The sequence below is a fragment of the Patiria miniata genome, unplaced genomic scaffold, assembly GCF_015706575.1.
Source record: "Patiria miniata isolate m_02_andy unplaced genomic scaffold, ASM1570657v1 HiC_scaffold_13, whole genome shotgun sequence".
Taxonomy (NCBI): domain Eukaryota; kingdom Metazoa; phylum Echinodermata; class Asteroidea; order Valvatida; family Asterinidae; genus Patiria; species Patiria miniata.
The window spans coordinates 2,827,037-2,841,181 of NW_024037051.1; the positions used below are offsets into that span (position 1 = coordinate 2,827,037).

At 39.9% G+C, this 14,145-nt stretch overlaps 1 protein-coding gene across 1 annotated transcript in view; it reads right to left on the reverse strand.

Annotated features, from left to right (window-relative positions):
* LOC119719817 (sodium- and chloride-dependent GABA transporter 2-like) overlaps positions 1-14,145 on the reverse strand; it is a 33,625-nt gene that overhangs the window by 3,385 nt on the left and 16,095 nt on the right. Inside the window, exons 7-14 of the mRNA XM_038189314.1 lie at positions 13,350-13,484; positions 9,997-10,100; positions 8,301-8,425; positions 7,159-7,271; positions 5,639-5,773; positions 4,596-4,698; positions 2,505-2,605; positions 676-843 (exon numbers count right to left, since the gene is read on the reverse strand). Of these exons, the coding sequence (XP_038045242.1) occupies positions 676-843; positions 2,505-2,605; positions 4,596-4,698; positions 5,639-5,773; positions 7,159-7,271; positions 8,301-8,425; positions 9,997-10,100; positions 13,350-13,484 (984 nt within the window). The remainder of the gene's footprint in view (positions 1-675; positions 844-2,504; positions 2,606-4,595; positions 4,699-5,638; positions 5,774-7,158; positions 7,272-8,300; positions 8,426-9,996; positions 10,101-13,349; positions 13,485-14,145) is intronic.

The following is a 14,145-nucleotide window of genomic DNA, read 5'->3' on the forward strand; positions in this document are numbered from 1 at the left end:
TGGCTTTATCTGATTGACGGTCTGGTTGTTTGTATCGATAACAGAGTAAACGTCAAGCTCAGCTAAAAACAAATGAGATAGAACAAGTCACAAGCTATGTGCGTGTACATGGCAAGGCACTACAGGAAGTTATACAATATTTGCTTTTGCTGTAATTTTCTGAAATAGATGGATCTTGGGGGTTTAGTATTTTATACTAAATACTGTTACACTGGCCCGTTTAAAGTTTTGTGTTCATAGACGATGGAAAAACCAAGATAAACATGCTGTTCTCGTAGTCTGGTTCCCTGACGCTACTTCTAACCAAGCGGAGCAATTTATAGGCGTCTGGGAATTGTCAGGTCAAGGGAACCAGACTAGCCAGCTTGCACCCGTTCACGGATGTGTAACCGATTGCAAACAAATGTGGACTAACTAAATTTGGTAAATTGGGGGCAGTATTTGAAAAAGCCATCTTTTTTCTAACGATGGTCGGCCGACCGTAGTTGGAAATTATTCAAAAATTTAACTTTTCTTTAACACGACAGCAAAGTAAACTCTTTGTTTTGATGTTTACAAAATGTCACATGTTACCTTAAGGATATCAAGTCTCTCTTTACCTAACAATTTCTCGGTACTTGGAAAAAGTTCTGTGCTAGCCACTCTTTGATAATTGTCCCCTAGTCATGACCTTACCTCACGTATAGTTCCCCGCGCTGTGGCCAACTTGTACACAAAGTAAACGGGTATGCACACAATGGAGCTGAGGGCAAAGAACCAGCCTATACCTTCACCCCAGAGCGGGAAGGTGTAATCGTTGTATTCTAACGGTTTCCAGCCCACCACACTGAATATCCAGATGGCCTATGGAGAGATAATTGCCACAATTAGCAAATGGTCTTGTGCATGACCAAAGAGGGCGCTGTAGCAGTACAGTACCATTTGTGACTGGCTCCACAAAAAAAAGAGTATTATGTCGCAAAAAAAGTGAAATTGAGAAACATACATGGTAGGTGTAAGCCCACAATGTAATCTTTCATTTGGCATATAATTGAGCCCCACAGCCCCTCCTAATCTGGAGATATGATGTATTTTCATATTAAATACTTTCTTGGAGTTCAAATTACATAAACGAGAAAACAGGCTTTGAAATAGCCGTCTTTGTTGTAGAACAACAGAACAACGGACACACGAAATGGTTGTTTTTTCCACTTTGTTCATCAAAATCAACATTTCTGTGAATGAAACCTGAAACTGTAGGTATTAAAGATGTCATTCGTGATAAAAAATGAAAATCACATTTTTACAAAATTTTCACCCTCTTAATGTTGAGCGCCATTACACAATTATGCTCAGCATGACATAATATACTCTTGTTTGTGGAGCCGGTCACATTTCGGCGCATAAACAGAAGTGACTCCATTTTATTGCAGGCTTTCAAGCAGACCCAGGTGAAAAAGTAAGAGAACACTGGGATAAAAAAACACAAAAACAAAACAGAATAAAAGTAAGACTTTGGAGACCAAAATCAGGATAAAAGTAGAACTTGCGGGCTTTCAGGAGTAGTTTTCGTTGATGCATGCTCACCCATGTCCACAGCATCATAAGCCTCATTTGGCATGTTCTGTACTCACAACACTTGTGCTCCATCCTCAACAAAGCTCTTGGAAGTACAGTTGCAGTACTCCTGCGCCTAAGCCCGTCATTGTGTGATTTACAAATGATAGTGTGTAACACTGTCATGAAATATATTCAGTGAGATTTCATTTTCGCAGTTTTCATATAAAAAATAGAAAAAATAGGAATTTCAAGGAAAACAGTATGAAAAGTAGGAGCAAGGTAAAGAACACAAAGAAAAATTAGGAAGCGGGAATACTTGAAAGTCTATTATTGGTAAAAGTTACAAGTTCTTACAATTTGAACATTACATTAGTACAATCGTTTACTGTTAGCTTGGGTACTAGACTGCTTGATAAATGGGATTTCGGTTTGATAACCAACAGAGGTGTACTGCATATCACAAAATCAAATGGTTTACACATGGTTCTTATTTAGGCGGCAGTGTTTTTAGAGAAATAAAATATTGGCCAAAAATATTCTTCAGACACTATAGAGTGCAGTGGTGAAACTACTTTGAATGGGGAAGGGTGTTGCGTGTCGGTTCTATTATTTTCAGTTTGAACTTCCTAAAATGAGGTATTCGCCTCAATAAAATAAAAACGGGTACTGGGCATGAAATAGGGAAGTCACCAAAAAAGAGGAGGAAATTCCAAGCTTTCTAATATTCACTGCAGTTTGTGAAAAAAAACCCGAAAATCAGCTGATCTGAGAAAAAGTTGCATGCCTGGCCCTCCTAAAGCCTTAAGTCTCAAGACTTTATTGCCTCTACTCCAGCTTGTTGGCCTATTCAGCAGCTTTATAGTGCACTGCTCCGACACATCTTTGGATTGAGAACAGCCAATACATGTACTAAAAAATAATAACCAATTTTGTCTTTTAAATACAAATCAACAACAACTCCTCACCAGTGCTATGCCTGGGGTGAAGAACATCCAGCACCATTTGAACCACACAAATGGCCGGTAGCCAATCATTCTTTCAATATCCTGAAAGAATCTCTCACCGCCTGAAGACAACAAAAAAAGTATCATTAAAAAGAATCAGTAGTTTGTTGAACATTTTGTGGGTGTGGACCTAAATGTACAGTGGCCTGTGATGGAGCATATGCAATTTCTGAAACCTTGGCTTTTTTCTACTGCTAGGATTGGTTCCAGAATCCTGATTACAAGTCGTCACCGTTTTCACGAAGAGCCACATATGCAAAAATTACAATTTTTCGATTTTGATTTTTTTCAATATTTCGCATTAAAACAATGTACTTAACCATTTTGAAATGTTTCTGTAAGCAAAACATCATTAATTTCTCAGTTACATTAATGTTGCAAGGGGCAGAAATCACGATAAATGCATTTTGCGTTTTCACGAAGAGCCACATACACTTTGGCCCTTTGAACGCGTACAAAACCCATTGCACGGACATACGTAAAAATAGGTCAAATGAGATTTGCGTTTTCACGAAGAGCCACTTATCTTTGTTACATTTTCAGCTGCGCGCCCATACTCACGCGCGCCTATGGAAATACACGTTGAACAGAAAGGGCCAATATATCGGAAACCTGAATTTGCGTTTTCACGAAGAGCCACATATCTTTACTAATTAATTTTCACTTATTAACTGCTGTATTAAGTCTTATTACCGGGTTTATGTAAAACTTCAGCTCACGTAGAATCGTGTGATGGTTTTCTTGCTGCACAAAGTTGTTGCAAAGTAGTATTTCTTGCAGTTTTAAAATATGAGAAACTGTACTTCTTTTGCGATTATCTCGAAAACACTTTTCTTCAAAATCAACATAATATATATAGTTATATGTGGCTGTTTGTGAAAACGGTGACGAAGTGGTCAATCTTATGAGTAGTTTAATTGCGGTATATACCCGCTGCCAAATGAACATCAGATTTGAGCCAGCCAACAGATCCCATTAGCTCGGTGGTGGAGTGGTATTAGACAATTTGCACTAGAAACCAGGATGTATTGGGTTCCCGCAATCCCACATGAGTCATTTTTTTCCAACTTTCACTCGAGAGGTAACACACTGTACAGTGTTATTACACCTCGGTGAAGGGCAAAACCTAATATTGATTAGAGAATGGTTAATTGCTTTGAAAGCAGTGGTAGGGGTGTGTGGCTGGTCACTCTTCAGTTCCACAATCATGAAATCCGTGAGGAACCTATTTTTCAGGCCATTACCCTGTTCTGTAAGTTTGGGCTCCAGACAGGATACTTTCTGACCACTTTTGATGAGCGGCCCTTGGACAGGGTGTACGTACTGGTTTGCGTGCGTATATAGTCATAGCGTCTAAGCCTGCAGCATCAGGCGTCATTAGCAATGCGTTCATATATCTCTCCCAATGCATGGTCTCCCCTTACTCTTCCTTTCTTACCGATGAAGGGGTACTTGAGCCCATAGGGTCTACATACGGTCTACCCATTTTGTCTACCCAGTAGTAAAGTAAGGATCTTTTGTAAAAGATACAGCCAAGGCATTCTGGTATAGATCTTAATAATGCTGCCACCATATGTTCCCTGTATCCAATAACGGTACTGAATGATGTTTTTTTTGCAGAAAGCAACCAGAATATTTTTCCTTCCAGCCTCGCCTTGGTTAAGTATGGGAAAAAAATCAAGATGGCCGCAAAACGATAATGGTCTATACTGACCTGCTTATTTGTATGGTGATTTGATTCTCCATCTAACCTTTAACCAGTTTGCCCTGGAAGACGTGTATACCCGCAAAGGTTTTGAGGTATTCGGAAAGGATGACGGATAAACACGCAGGGAGCAATTAGGCTGGAAATATCTGTCAGCGACCCGCTCGCAGCGAGCGAGGCCGGAAATACGAGTGTATACTGCCCGAGGGTGATGGCCTGAACCCGTCTGGCATTGAGGTCGAGTGAAAAGTAATCCTGCGCCTTGTTCGGTTCTTGTTAAAATAATCCCAGCGTGAACTGGTTGAATCAGTTGATGAAACGTCTATGGAATCACTACATGCCCTCACCATAAATCCATCCAATTGTAACGGTTTCAAAGAATGCCATACACAGCAAGACCATGCCGCTGGCTGAGTAATAGTCATAGACCTGGAATACATACATTCCTCCCTGAAAAAAAGTGAAAAGCGACTGTCATTATTTTACAAATGGAGGAAATTATCATTCAAAGTAAGTTTAAAGCCCGAGTCCATCATTTGCAGCTATCCAAAAAAGTAACTGGCGTAATTATTGTTGAAAAACATACTGGTTGAAAGATAGTAAGGGGACTATACTCCCTGTGAAATTATTCTTTCTGGCAAGCTCTCATTTTGAAGAAATCAACGAAAGAAGGCATTTCCAACGGTGCTTCTTAAGAAGCACCGTAGGAAAATTTAAATTAGTTGTTCGTTTTGTTATTTGGCGCAGCGCGCACAAGCATTGGAACGACGCACAGGCGCGCGCGGTTGCTATAATTCATCGGATCAGTGTGCGACATCGCGTAAAGCTGCAATTCAAAACAATTCGAAACATGATTTAGCAACTTTTGATTTTAAATTGAGATCCTAGAATGCTGTTTTTCTCGGAATATACAGCTGAAGCTGAACTGAAACTTCATCAAGTAAGTTGTTCAGTATCCTTCATTAGATTTTGAACACTTTTGTTGCTTCAAACAAACAAAATGCACTAATTACAAATGATGGACTATAGCTTTAAAATAAGATCAATCCAAGTAAACTACACATGTAGATGTAGTAATTTCTCCAACTAAAGTATTGTCATGATTGTCAACAATGGTCAAGCAAACACAAATAAAAAAACAACACAATGTACAATAAATATCTTTTGCAGTATTTTTTGCTTTATTTTTTTTTCATACAAATTCAAGAACACGCAACTCCCCTCCAAAATGTATTGTTTCTGTTATGGGTTTGATTTTGAGGTACGTTGCCTTTGTTGGTCAATAGACAGATTATTGTTATAAGGATATGAAAGCATACACAATGACATTTGTCAAGTTGAAAATATAAGAAATTTTGTCAGAAAACTCTGAAAAGATTTAATGGCTTACATTTGTTACCATGGCCAGACCAAAGGCATAGGAGACAGTGCAGACAACCAGTATGAAGTACTCCCTGTTGTATCCCTTGCGCAGTTTGGGGAACAGGTCTACTACAGCAGTGACGAAGCCTTCCACAGCTACAAACTAGATATTCAAAGCAATGGGAGGTGGAATTAACAGAAGGCTATTTGATGAGCACAACTCAAGAGTCTTTAATGTTGATTTCCAGGCTCTTCAACAAATTTCAGATTTTTCCTAACGAGCGTTTAAAGCTACAGTCCATGGATTGCGCACGGGGTTGCTATATTTCGTTTGAATCGGTGCGCAACATCGCGTAGCTGCAATCGGCTTAGTGAGAACGCGTCTCGGACGCTGAACTCAGGCCCGGCTCAAAACTTGATTCAGCAACTTCTGATTTGAAATCGTGATCGTAGAATGCTGTTTTTCTCGGAACATACAGCTGAAGCTGAGCTGAAAATTCATCAGGTTAGTTGTTCAGCACCCTTCTTTAGATTTTGAACACGTTTGTTACTTCAAATAAACAAAATGCACACATTACAAATGATGAACCGTACCTTTAATTTGTATGTTTTAATTTAAAAATTACTATCTATATTGGGCATCTTATAAAAACCAAATGAAATAAAGCTTTTTTATTTGGGGTTGCTTTTGCGCCTTGAAATCAATTACAATCGTCATAAAACTTAAGATTTACTCCTGGGTGGAGAGAAGCATTGCAACTGCGACAAAGTGTCTTGCCCAAGGACACAGCACCAGAAGCCCAGACTGGGCTCACTGCTAACAACCTGCGGAATTATCCACAGATCTTGAGTTGGATGCACAGGCCATGAGAACATTGCTATCCTTACCATGGCCAATTTTTGTTGTTTAAAATTTTCTTTTTTTGGGGGGGGGGGAGGGAACAGGTTGTCTGAGTATAATCACCCTTTGTCAAACGGAGCCTCTCTGTATAATTAACATCTGATATGACAGCAAGGCAAATTTTATGCAACCCAGCCTAGCAGCCAATCGGAGTTGACTGTAGAAACTGTATATAGCGTCGTTTCGATCAGAATACAACGGATTGTTGTATTACAAAAACTTGGCAGCCAAATTGACCAATCCACAGCTTAGTCCACATTTCTGATTGAAACGACGATCTGAAATGAGGACTAAGCTGACCAATCCACAGCTAAGTCCACATTTGTGATCGAAACGACAATCAGAAATGTGGACTAAGCTGACCAATCCAGTAAGTCCACATTTCTGATCAAAACGACGATCAGAAATGTGGACTAAGCCGTTGATTGGTCAATTTGGCTGCCAAGTTTTTGTAATACAACAGGTTACGGAAGAGCTGATAGAAGACGCCCGCTGGTCAGAATCTCGAGGTCAAGATGCAGTCTTGTTTTGCATCATTAATCGCCGAATCTGCTCATATATCATAGACCCTTGCTGTTTAAGGGGATATATTCCACGTACAGACTAGGGAAATGGGGGTGTCTTGAGATTATCTATAAAAAGATCACCTGGCTGTCCAGACCCATTAGTAAGAGCATGAAGAAGAAAACACAGGCCCAGATAGGAGCAGCAGGCATCAGAGAGACAGCCTTAGGGTAGGCAATAAAGACAAGCCCTGGACCTGTCAAAGATGAATAAAAATGCATGGGCAAAAATCATATTCAACGGATTTCTCATTCAGCTGATTGCAGTTGCGTGATGTCACGCACAGAACCGACGAATAACAGCAAATGTGCGCACATTTGTGTCGTACCAATGCTTGCGTGCAATCGTTCATGGATTTGCTTAATATACTAACGAAAATTTCGAAAAATGCATCACTTGAAATACTTTAGGAAATTCCCGCCTTTCATTGTTTTCTTCAAAATGACAGCATGCCAGACGGAATAATTTTACAGGGAGTTTATTGCAATCTTAAAAGCAAGTAAGCTTTTCAACAATAATTTTGTCAGTTACTTTTTGGATAGCTGCAACTGATCTACTTTACCTTTAAAACAGGGATTATATAAATTCAATAAAAGATATTAAATTTTCCTCTAAAGTAAAAGCAACTTCTAAAAGTGTATTGTTCCACAAATCATCTGCTTAAAGGAAATATACATGTACATCATTTGCTTTTGCTGTAATTTTCAGAAATGGATGGAATTGGGGGGTTGGAAATATATAGCAAATATAGTTACACTGACTTTTTTGAGGTTTTGGGTTCGAAAATGCTATAAAAACCAAGAAAACCAATCATTTTCCTGTAGTCTGGTTCCCTGACTTCATTTAAGAAGAAACAGAGCAGTTTACATACATTGGGGAATTGTAAGGTCAGGGAAACAGTCTAGCTGGCTTGTACCCGTCCATAGGTGTGTAATCGATTGCAAACAAGTGCGATGGTCAACTGGGGCCAGTATATGAAAAAAAGCCAGTTTTTTCCAACGCTGATCGGCCGATCAGCGTTGGAAATTGATACAAAAATACCACTTTTCTTGAAAATGACAGTATACCAGGTGCCATGATTTTACAGGATGCTTTACACTGTCATTCACTAACAGTCCAGCAATGTATTTCAAAATGATTTGGTAGTTTTATTTTTTGATGTTTGCAAATGTTGTATTTTCCCTTTAAATTTATTTTGGGGAAGAAGAAATGAGAAAAGACCCACCTTTGTCAGCCACCTCACTGATGTCAATTTTTTGCTCGTGGGCCATGAAGCCTAAGACAGAGAAGATGGTAATGCCTCCATACAGACTGGTGAAGCTGTTAATGCTGACTATGATCAAGGTATCTCTGGAGATGGAAAACACAAAGAAGAAGAAATATATGTGTGAATCAAAGTTGTCGTTGAGTTAATTGAGATGGATAAAGATTTCAACAAACTTAGGATACATTCAACATGTCCTAGCTTCCCTAGCAATGCGGTTTAAACTCATCTTAACATAAGATCGGTCCAAGGGTTGTCTTATCTCATGATTACATGCGCTATATTGTCTCGAAATCAGTGCACTGTCTTTGCGTAAAAGGGCAAGTTGAGTTTACGGCCTATGGCCACAGGTTGGAAATTTAATTTAACGCAAGAGAAGGATAACTGCTGGAGAAACAGTTTTTAAAAAACGTTTCCGACACTTGGGTAGTTTTAATAATAATTCGCTTTTATTTTAGAATTATAATTATGGGCTAACACCTAATTAACAACATTAACGGTTCTTGAAAATGAGTGAGGACCGGGGAACGAATTGGGTAGTCATAATTGAGGGTAAGGCCAAAAAAAAAATAGTCAGTCTCTGGTCAGCGCGCACGTCGATTTTAATCATGCGCGTCAATCCTTTTTTTTCTTAAAATGTTCCACGATAGCTCCAACACCGCCTCTATTGCCGCACCTCCTCATTTTTTTTTTACCCAAGAGCACCAAGGAATGGGAAATTGCACCAAGGCAAATGATCGAGGGCACCAAGGCAAATTATGGAGTACACCAATGTACATGAGGACACCCAAAAAAGCAAAATAGTACCCCACCTTGCCTGTACAATCCAAGCTTGAAAAAAAAAAAAAAGCCGCGTCGCTGCATCAATTCCGGAACTTTGGTCTGACCAGAGACCGAATATTTTTTTTTTTTTTGCCTAATACTGAAGTGTTTTTTTTTGTGAACTGTGACTGTGAAATACCGGAGAATAATTATTTTCCAGATGAAACTTCAACCCCGCATTTGCTTTTGCATATTTCTTATCAACGAATGTTTTGTCACAAGGTAAAAACAAACATGATTCAATAAACAAACAACAACAAATTGGGAATTTGGTCATCGTTTAAGAGATAAAATTCCCTCAACAGTATTTTGATACGTCTTGCTTAGGCCAAAAAAAAAAAGGAAAGGTTTCTGGTATGGAGCTTGCCCAAAAAGTGGTGCGGCGCCGCGGCTTTTTTTTTTTTTTACCTGATTTTTTTGCTTCAAATGTCGGTTGATGACTGCAAATGGTCCCCGACTAAACTTAGTGCAAATATATGGGAGCCCAGAGAGGCCACATAAAGCTTATTCTCGACCATAACCCAATCTAAAAACACGTTAAAATTGTGCAGCAGCAGGATTCCAGTCAAACCAGTGAGTTTGGCGGTTTTGAGACATCATCTTTCATTGAAAAAAATAATAATTTCATTTTGCCGACGCGCATGGCTACTGCGCATACCAGACACCGGAGACTTTTTTTTTTTGGCCTTAAGAAGCGTTAAGTACAATTGATCCTAGGACGCTTCTTAGCTAGGATCGATCTTAAAGAGGGACTCGTCTTCAGTCCAAAGATGAGTCCTAGGTAAGATAAGATGAGTAATGTTAAATTGGCCCCTGGACTGTTTGACTCTCTTACTTGTAACAGTTGTTGTGGAATGCGTTGTAGCTACCTAGGGCAGTCAGGCACCCTATACCAATGGCATAGGAAAAGAAGATCTGTGTGCCGGCATCAATCCATACCTACATGGACAAGGGGGAAATTACAAAATGTTTCCATTAGGCTATAGTGGGACCACGGACATGTGCAACCGTGAGCGGCTGCAGGGCAAATTACACACGTAAGACCTTGGTTCCATGCTTGATACGGATTTTTATTGTCCCCACAGGCGCTCCATAATGAAAAGTAGCGCGCATCTACTCAACCGGAAATGTCCACACAAGCTTTAACGTGAGAAATGACCACAAAGATTTTTTACACTAAATTCCTTGTATCTTCAGAACGGACGGTCGCACAAATCTGGGGGTTGCAGATTATGAAATTCATTCTTCTGGCTTTAAGTCTATTTATGTCTGGCTTGGAAGAGCAGAAAAACCACTGATCATTTTTTTTTGGAAAATGTGGGGTATGAGGCAATTGTCTATGGAGCGGAACAGAAAATGACAGTTTGTGAGAGACCTTCGGTTGTTTATCTCAACGTATCTCAAGAACCCAATGTCAGAGCACACTGGGGGTAGCGGTTTTATAAAGAGGATGAAATTCTCTTTCCATTCATATAAAGCTCAATTTTATTGGTTAAGAAACCACTGATCATTTTTTCGTCAACGTTTTCCCCCAAAGACTGGATTTGTTGCAGAGGTCAGTCTTGTGAGTGCACGTGACCTAAGCCCACATTGTTGTGTTGGGCCGTTCCACTGACTCGGGGGGGGGGGGGGTATTACCATGTTTGCCATGGAGTATCATGCAGTATGTACGTGTACATGTCATAGAGCTGTATTATACAGTTCTATGTTACATGGTATATGCACATGATGTTCACTAATTTCGTTTAAGTTTGACTTGTATTTTTTAGGCCTCAATGTTCACTTTTGTGACAATGTTCATGGACTTGCCGAAGCTTCACTTAATGCACTCATACTTGCCATTGGCACTGAATTTTTATAACCATGTTTACCTTAGTCCAGTTTTTTTTTTCTTGTAAGTTGTTCATTTAACAATGTCATTTTATGCATACACTCGTGGTTTGCGACAAAATATATGTAAACGGATCGTTGAAATGCCAAAAAAAGTTACACAAAGGCTGCCGTGCTTGCTAGATGTATGTGGTGTATACGGAAGGACGTCCCTTAGTGTGCACGATGTACCTTTTGAGAATGGAGGATCCTATGTGGTAGGCTGGCCAGCGTGTTGCGTGTGGTATGCAAATCGCAAGGTCAATTGGACAAGCTGTGGAGCTGTCTCACACACACAGTGATCTTTTGCGCGTTTGGGCCCCAAACTTTTCATTATGCGATTTTTCTCGAGAAAACTCGCAATCGCATGACACATGATGTAGCATGTGTACATGCATAAACTGTCGCTGTGCGGTCGACCGGGAGTCGTTGTACAAAAGTTTCAATTCACTCGTTTTGACGAATTAATTTTCTTCATTTATCGGTTTCGAGGAGAAAAGAAATACTTGCGGAAATTTCCAGCAGGTTTGTGATCTTCTTTCTCGCTTTCTTAGGCGAAACGAATCAGTCTTATTTTCCGAGAAAATCTTTCGATCACACATGAATGGCGGCCATTTTGTCTTCACGAGTCAACCCCCCCCCCCCCCCCAAAAAGGAGGGGAAAAAAAGGAAAGCGTTTTTAATAATCAAACCAGAGAGCAAGTACAGGGCAAATAAATCAATATAGTCTGTATAATCAGTGCTTGTGTAATACTGGAGTTAGGCCTATATCACTTGATTCCATCCATATTGTGTAAAATTGAGCATATACTGTATTTAACATTTGACTTTCTACATAAGTCTCTGCTTTTATACGATTGCTTCCTGGAGACCTCTGTCACTTTTTATCCATTAGCAAGACATGTCATCAGTTTTAGCATTAACCTTGCACTGAGTTAGATAAAAAAATAAAGTAAATGAAGTGAACCAAACGAAACCTCATTCAATTTCTGCATAAACACCGTTCCTACAGTTCCAGGTCACTGCAAAATTACTCATTCCGCATGATTCAGCTCAAAGTCAGTAAAGCATATTAATAGTCTCTTTATAGAAATTGTAAGGTATCTAGGTATTGAATATGCCCAGCGAATTTGCCCTCACTGTAATCTGGAGGCTGAATCTGAAATCCATTTTTTACTAAATCTTTTAACAGTGCTCTTCAGGAACAAATGTTTAACTCTTACAGTGCCCGCGAAATTTGAAAAGTTTAACCCTAAAGTGACCAACTTCGAGTGTTTTTTGTAATTGTTCAAAATTCTGTAAAAAAAAAAGTAAATAAGTTTTATCCACTAAATTTGTTGTGTTTGCTCTCTGGTATATCCTTGTTATATTGGAAAGTCAATTGTAGTCACATACATAGTGATACACCCCGGCCTGAAACACTGTCCAGCACACAGGGGAATTCCGCACTTTTTGCAGAAAATACAAGTGTCAGTGCTGCGCCCTCTCGCAAGAACTCGAATGAAACAAATAAATACAGGTCGTACCTGAATGAAAATGATATTATTAGAAAGAGCGAGAGCGCCCCCTTGTGATAACATGCTTACTCTACCTCGTACATGTACGAGGTTTGGCGATTTTAAGTATGAACTTTACCTTGTACATGTACGAGGTTGGCACTGTCGAACTAACAAATATACCAAGCATGTACGACTTTGGCACTGAAAGAGTTAACTTTGTAAGTGAAAAACATGCACACTTTCAGATGCTTACATACAGTCAACAATTTATATTTCTTATGAGTTCAACAGATGAAGCTATTGTTAATTGTGTTGCCAAATTCATTCTTTTGTTTATGAACTTAAAAGAAAATCTTAATGTGTGATTGCTCTAGATGACTTTGCTTTGCTTTCTCCGGCCAATGCATATTTCAACATTCAGGTTTAATATGTTGATGTAAACCCTCCCCGGGGTAAAGGGGTGTGTTCCAAGTTGGAATATAAAACAAATAAACGAATGAATGAAATTAATATGCCTTTTGTTGGTCAACCCTTTTGTACTGAGGGCAGATAATATGGCCCAAAAAAAATAGTTCTGCTTCCGATTACATGGAATTTGAAAATAGGGCAGGTAGGTAGGGATTTTCTTATTGTTTTTGCCAATTGTTTTTTGGGTACAATCATATGGAGGCATCTGCTCGTAGTCAAGGGTAAAAGGTAGAAATTGATGGTTTTGTGGGTTTTTTTTCTCATTTTTCCCATAAAAAAGTTGGGGTAGGGCTGTTAGAAAGGTGTCGGTAGGGAAACCGGAAGCAGAACTATTATTTTTTTGTGGCCTTACCTGACTGTCAGCAAGTCTTGTGATGTTGGGCTTGAGGTAGAATATAAGGCCACTCCCTGCTCCGTCCAGAGTGACACCGCGGATCAGGAGAATGGTAAGCACCACGTAGGGAAAAGTGGCAGTGAAATACACAACCTGCAATAAAGTGATACGAAATAAACAGAATGGAGTTGGAGCGAATGGGCAGTATGCACAACAGTAAGACTTTCAGCTGATGTGAATACAAAATGGCACTATCAGGGACAGCGGAAAAAAATAGAAAGTGGGAGGGGGGGGGGGGGGAGCAAAGCACTGTCACTGCAATGTATATGTAGGCCTTCCTAACGATCCAAAACAATCATTTGCTCCTGTTACAGAAACTAGACTTACTTTTTATGTTTACCCAGATATGGGCTCGGTGCACAAGTACCCCTTCAACGGCTAGAAAACGAGAGTTGGGGGTGACATAGACTGGTTCCCGGTGCATCCACGATCCAAACTTATTTGGGGTAGGGATTACTCTGCGAGACCATAACAATTTGAAATCGACTGTATTCGCATGCCGACGACGCCTAACGCTCACATGCGAGGGCGCTGTACAGCTTAGCTTTGTGCACATTCAGGATCATGAACTTGTGCGTACATTGTACTTAGCGCGCGAACGAGTCCCGTACGCACACGCAGTGGGGTCCCATCCAAGGGGCTCTCAAAGTGGTAAAAACGCGCCCTCTTTTGTTGGAGCACAGAGCTCATAGGGCTTAGAATACAATAAATATTTTGGGACCTGCCAACAGCATTGCCCCCCCCCCCTCCCCAG